The sequence below is a fragment of the Octodon degus genome, unplaced genomic scaffold, assembly GCF_000260255.1.
Source record: "Octodon degus isolate 3935 unplaced genomic scaffold, OctDeg1.0 scaffold00015, whole genome shotgun sequence".
NCBI classification, from domain to species: Eukaryota; Metazoa; Chordata; class Mammalia; order Rodentia; family Octodontidae; genus Octodon; species Octodon degus.
Genome location: NW_004524591.1, coordinates 16,672,922 through 16,679,842, shown reverse-complemented (window position 1 = coordinate 16,679,842; position 6,921 = coordinate 16,672,922). Strand labels below are relative to the sequence as shown.

The following is a 6,921-nucleotide window of genomic DNA, read 5'->3' as shown; positions in this document are numbered from 1 at the left end:
TTTTTTTTTTTTTTTTTTTTTTTTTGTAGTGGTGATAATATGGAGGGGTGGGTGAAAGGAGATATTGGCAAATACAGCCCAACAAGTTTCTTTCCCAGTGGCTCCCTAAATCTGGTATTAGTAGAGGTAGTGAATTGCTTAGTTCAAGTTCTTAGGTTTTCCCTACATTCAAAATCTTATCTTCATACTTCTTTCTACAGCCATTATCTACAGACTTTTTCTACTGGCTTCCTAAAATACCATTTTTTGATGTAAGAAGCTGACATATTTAAGAATTAAAAATGATGTCTAGGAATATTATTTAGATTTTATATTACTAAAGCTATATGAGCACACAATAGTCTAAGAGTTCAAGATCTAAATACAAGATAATTAAGCTTTTTGTATTCTGTATAATTAATGAACTTCTGTGTTATCTTCAACAGACAAACAGCAGAAAGGTGAATTTGCAATAGAAGGCTATGATGCCAGAATGAATAACACCCTTAGGAAGGATGGAAAGAAAGATTGCTGTTTTGAAATCTGTGCTCCTGATAAACGTGTCTATCAGGTTGGAGTTTTTATGTTACCTTGAAATTAAGTTGATAAGATGTTCTGATTTCATTTATAGAGACATTAACATTTTGTTAAAACAGCTCTCCCTGACACGTTAATAATAATAATAACTCCTGGGTTTTATACATTGAACATTCATGTAAGAGGAAATATACTTTAAAAAAATTTCAGATTGGTTCAAATGATATCTTCTTGAAAAAGATCAAGTGAATATGTAACATATCAATTACTCCATATGTAGCATTTTATATCTATCTTAAAAGAAGTATGTGATTTCCTAGAAGAATTACATAGCAGAAAGAGTAAAATTATCAAAGGAAAAATATTAAAGTGTTAATGCATATTGTATTGCTTAGGGGTGCGGGAGAAAATGAAGATAAAGACATGGGTCAGCTCTGCAATTCAAGAGCTATCAGCTAGGCATCAATATGGAATGTATGTTTAATAAGTTTTAAATATCTGAGATTGCAGTTGAAAGCTAGTTAATTAAGTTGTCAGGTAGTGTGTTGGAATCTGACAAGAACATTTTTAAGAAAACTGTACCCAGCAATCTAAAGAAATTCATGGGTGTCTTCTAATTGTCAAGGGCAAATTTTGTTCATCAGTTCTGTCTTTGACATTGATGAAGAGAAGCAGCTTTTTTCCTGCACAGCTGCCAGCTGCTGATCAGAGTTTCAAATCCATCATCCTCTGCTTCAATTACATAAATTTGTCAAAATTAACTGTACATTATAAGAAGCATCCTTGCAAGGAAAGTACCTCTAGACATGAAAAGAATTGCTAATCGTCCCAAAGAAATGTTAAGAATGCAACATGCCTTTTATTTCTACTGTAGTGATTTTTATTCTTATTGTTGGTTTTTTATTATTACTAGTTCACAGCAGCTTCTCCTAAAGATGCAGAGGAATGGGTACAGCAGCTGAAATTTGTATTGCAAGGTAAGAGCATTAGTTGAATATGTACTCACAATTTTTTAGTATTCAATAACTGAGTAATTTTGGTTTTCGTATACAAGAACTTACTAACTTTTGTGAGAATAAGCAAAGAATATGATTGGTATTATGGAGGACATTCAATTCCAATTTATAAATGCATTTTTTCCATAAGTACCAGTTGGCAACTTTAAAATTCACACAATTTCAAATCAATTTTTAAAATATTTTAAATAAAAATATAGCACATAACAGTATTGTTGTTAGTTTTTTATTTAGGAAATACAATTTTTAAAGTCTTTTGCAATCTTTTAAAATTTGCTTTGTGACATGTATTCTGTAGATATGGAATCTGATATTATTCCTGAAGATGACGATGAAAGAGGAGACGTGTATGATGATGTTGATCATCCTGTAATAATCAGCAGCCCACCAACTATTCAGCTAATAGATGAGGAAATATATGAGGAGCTTCCAGGTATTTATGTTCTGGTGATTCATACGAAGATGCTCGTTTCTTTCTGTGGGCACACACCTCTGTATGTATGTGTATAATTCACCATCATGTTGACAACTTGAGTTGAAATGGTGAGCTATTAAGAGCAAGGACAAAGAAAACTTTCAGAACTCTATTTTGCAAAAAGTGTTCTGCTTGAAGTATTTCAAGTGAGTGGACTTACACTTAGGACAAGTGAATGGAATGTTCAAATGAAGCAGATACAGTCTTAATCTCTTGGGACGTTTGGCTCATTAGCATTGTTTATGCTACATAATTTTTTAATTAAAAAATTGACTTGCCTTACAGTTTTTTCCACCAACTCACACATCATTTTTTATTTACACATCTTGGAACTTCCATTAACCAGAAGTTCCATGCACACCCCATATGTCATCAACTTCTGCCTTCATGTTCTTCGTTACTGTGCATTGTCTTGGTGAACTGTTGTTGGACTATAAACAAAGGCCTTTGGAGACTTTGGGTCTTCTTATTGATATTTTAGCATGAAATTAAAACTTTTTTATTACAAATTTTTGGACTTGGTTTAGAGCTTACATGCTTCATTGTTGTCAGTTACAGCTACTTTTGAGTTTTGAGAATCAAGCTAAAGCAGAATGATAGGCATTTAGAATTTAGGATTCTTAGTATATAAAAATATTTAGAGAATTGTATTACTAGTACTCTAGATTAAAATGAACCTTTTCTTGTCTATTAGAAAATCAATAGTTAGAGAAGGAAAGGGGAGTATGGGCAATATGAGTGGGATTTTTTTTTTTTTTTTTTTTTTGGTAGTACCAGGGATTGAACTCAGGACCCTGTGCTTGCCCGGCAAGCACTTATTCTACTGAGCTATCTCTCTGGCCTTATAAGTGGGATTTAACTAACATGTAGAGAGACTAGTTTTCTCTGACTAGAATAATTTAATGGACTTAATATAAATTTAAAATTGATTTCAGAAATGCATACATTCTAAAGTAATGTACAAATGGCACTTTCAGCTCAGTCCGGAAACATAATAACTAGAACCTGGACTTTAGAGTAAAAATTTTAAAATTCTGAGTGGTATTATTCAGTAGTATTAGTTCAGTGATCTTATAATTTCTTCATCTGTAAAACAGGGGAAATTAGGTAATTTAACACAGTACTTGAATTTAACTCACAATAAATAATATTTTATTATATCTGGTGAACTCTTCAAATGCTTATATGATAGTACAGCATTGGTTTTCTAGCCAAGTAATAATAATTGTAGTTATTATAAATTCAAATATAAAAATTATACTGGAGTCTGTGAATTGTCTGTTAGTCACACTATACCATCAATAAAGTTATTTGAGGCTTTAAAGCATTTGAAACAATTCATGAGAAAACTAGACTGATGTAAAATGGAAGTATAGTACCTTTAAACATATTATTACTATTTACATTTTGTGTTGTATTACCACTATGGGAATTAATTATTAAGTTCTGTTTCTTCAACTTGACTATATTGTGCCCTACCACCCAAGGAAGAAAATGAGAATAAACATAAAATATTCATAGTTATCTCCTTAACAAAGACCCAAGAAAGATCTGTAAGTAGGTTGGCATTTAAAAAATATGAAACATCTTTCATTTTCTTTCACTACAGATGTTCTTCTTCTTCTTCTTTTTTTTTTTTTTTTTTTGGCCCGAGGCCACATAATTGCTGGAAATACTGGCTACTCTTTAAGCAGTGTTACTTCTTACTGTGGTAGTAGGAGAAATTTAAGCTGCTCTGGGATTTCTTTGTCCCTGCTGGAGATCCCCAGTTGCTGTATAGTGATTGAGCTTGATAGAGCCTGCAACAGTGCCCCTGGGAAGGGGGCTGTAGGCAGCTGTGGAATGTCTAGTGCTTCTTTCTTCCCCAGTGTAACTGAGAGCTACCTCAACATCTGCACAGTTCAGCAAGTCTGGGGAGTTTGAGCCAGCAGCCACAGAGGGGATTTTTCTAGTGAGGCCCTAAAGTAGTCTCAGAGTTGCAGGTTTTATTTACTTACATATTGAAAATAGGAAAGTAACTTTTTAAATTTAAAAATTGTCTTTCAGTATAAGAATTAAGCATATTGCTTTTGCTTCTGTGAAACTTGGATATAGTTTTGAGATGAGAGTGATGACAACAGTGGAAAGGAGCGCAATTGACATTTTTCCAGTTCTCGGGAGATGACTATGTATCTCTGAAATCTGACTGGTTAACTTTCCAGGATTAAATAATGCTGTTATTTAAGCATAATTTTCTGTCAATTTTATTGTTGAAAAATAATTCTCTTGGGCCAGCCAAATAGCTCAGCAGATGAAAGTGCCTGCAAGCAGGTGCATGGGCCAGGGGTTCAATCCCTGGTCCTGCTGTGCTGGCCCCACCCCTGGGGTACACTGAGATGGCAGTTGAGACTGGGCATGGTGGTGCGCGCCTATAATCCCAGTGCTTGGGAGGCTGTAAACAGGCGGGTCACTATGAGTCCAGTCTAGTAGTGAGACCCTGAACACCCTGTGGACCCTTCCCTAAAATAAAAAAAGTTAAATAAAAAACAATTCTCTTAAGCTAAGAAATGAGGCATACAGATGTATTTGAAAAAAAAAATCTATAAACACTTAACATGCTACTTTAAATCACAAAGCTCTTTTCCTGAGAAAGTCAAGTTCTTATTGTAATAAGTGTGTTTTTAATGTAAAATAAACCTGCCGTGTTTTAAGTCTCAGGAGTAAGAAGAAAACATTATTTAAAAATTATATTGTAAAATATTCTTTGAGAAAATGTTTATAACTCCATGGGAGTATAAATAGTTTGATTGTAATTGTTTTTCAATTAGAATATTCTGACTTTTTTACAGCAGCTTCACTTTAATTTCTTTTTTATTAATTTTTAAGTAACTTCATGAAAGAATAGTACATTTCTTGATTTCTTTGTGTTTAGGGTATTTATACATCTGTGCAGATGAGTCAAGGGAATTATATTTCAGTGTTAAAGGTATTTGGCTTTTCTTCAAAGACCATTAATGTTTTAACATCTTTTATATTTTATTACTTATTAGCATAGGCCAGTCAGGTTTGCATACATTATGCCTGTATAGCCTGGGTTTTTTTGCCCATCTAATATGTTAGTCAAAGTATATTAAACTGTTTTATAATGCAGTAATGAGTTCATTTGGCTTAGCATAAGTTCTAAAACATATTGGCCATTATTTTATAAGCACTGCAGAGGAATATTTTTGTCTGATTTTGAATCCTGAAAGCAAGAAACAATACTTGGAATATTGCTACAGAAACCAACGTAGTTTGCTCTTGCCTCTTAGTTATGAAGTCATTTGATTTATTTCATTTACTCATAGAAAATTATGCAGAAACAAAAACAACAAAATTGTCTTGCATGTAAAATCACCCTGAAAACAAGGACGGTGGCTGCCAATCAGCTTTCAGGGGAGTTCTACTTGACATGGACCAACCAGTGACTGGACCAGAAGAGAAAGGGACAACATAAAGCAGGAAGGCAGATTGCTGTTCCATTAACCTATTTTATATTTTATTTTATTTTTTTTCTTGTGGTACCAGGGATTGAACTCAGGACCCTGCATGTGCCAGGCAAGCGCTTATTCTACTGAGCTATCTCCCTGCCCTAACCTATTTTTTAAGAGTGAATTCATTTTTTAAAAATTTTCAGTGACAGATTCAACTATATTGAGCCAGAAAAGCATATTTTTAAATCTTTTTTTCTCATTTAGTTACTCTTAAATTTATTCAGTCCAACTATCTGGATTTATAACAAACTATGAAGTAAAATGCAGCTGTAAATTTTTCAGTGAAAACTATTCTGTACACATAAAAAACAACAGTTTTAAGTACTTAAACTTGAAGTAGTTTCCAGCAAATGGGCAAAAATGCAAATTTAATCAATTAAGTGATAACAAACCCACTAATATAATTCAGCCTTATTTTCCTCTTGAATTGTTGTCACTTATAATATGAAGTTCATAAAGGTAACAGAGGTCCTACAGTCTTTGGATATTAACATTGCCATAACAAGGGTAGGTGTTGATTTCAGTTTTTCTCATTTCTTTTTTGTGGAATGCAATGGAAAAATGTCAGTTAACGTTCATTGAACCACCTTATTCAACATTGTTAATCTACATAGCATTTTTTTCTTAAACTATGATACTTAAATTGTAAAGTTAGTGAGTATGATGTTGTATCCTAATTTGTAGTATTAAAAATGTTTTCCTAGCAGATAACTAGATTAGAGCCATATGTCTGGACAATCTCAGCTCTGCTGAGATTATCTGAAGTTATAAAAAAATGCATACATTAGGGTCACTGCTATTCACATTTTTATCTTTACTGAACATAGATATGTTTTTATGGCTCTTTATATTGTCTGTTTCAGAATATTATTCTATCATGTAGCCTTTTTGTACTTTTCCACTGACATTTCAAACAACTTCTTTAAGGAATGACTTGGAAGATAGCTCAGTGGTATAAGTGCCTGCCTGGCAAGTACAGGTTCCGAGTTCAGTCCCCAGTATTACATGCCATGCTGGCCCTGGAACCAAGCATGGTGGCACATAGCTGTAATCCCAGCACTGGGGAGGCTGAGACAGGAGGATCACTATGAGTTTAAATTGCATAGGAAGACCCTGTATCATAAAAGAGAGAGAGCAATGACTTAACACATATTAAATCATGAAATACCTATGTACATTCAAAATATGTATTTTTGGGTAGAGAGATAAAATGACCCATTTTTGCAGTGGACTTACATCAGAAAGAGAAACAAGAAAAAAAAAAAGGTAGCGAATATAAGAAATGGCAGCAAACATAGAAATAGGTAAAGTGTATGCAAGCAGCTTTACCTATTATTTTACAGTAAATTTTTCTTTTTTTTTTCCTCGAACGCCTTCAGGGCACTTTTGGCCAGCGGGAGAG

The 6,921-nt window shown here is 33.4% G+C and overlaps 1 protein-coding gene across 4 annotated transcripts in view; it reads left to right on the top strand.

Annotated features, from left to right (window-relative positions):
- Positions 1–6,921, top strand: part of Skap2 (src kinase associated phosphoprotein 2) — a 210,093-nt gene that overhangs the window by 132,463 nt on the left and 70,709 nt on the right. For all 4 annotated transcript variants that reach the window (XM_023709893.1, XM_023709892.1, XM_023709890.1 and 1 more), the window contains exons 7-9: positions 426–550; positions 1,430–1,493; positions 1,831–1,965. In XM_023709893.1, the coding sequence (XP_023565661.1) occupies positions 426–550; positions 1,430–1,493; positions 1,831–1,965 (324 nt within the window). The remainder of the gene's footprint in view (positions 1–425; positions 551–1,429; positions 1,494–1,830; positions 1,966–6,921) is intronic.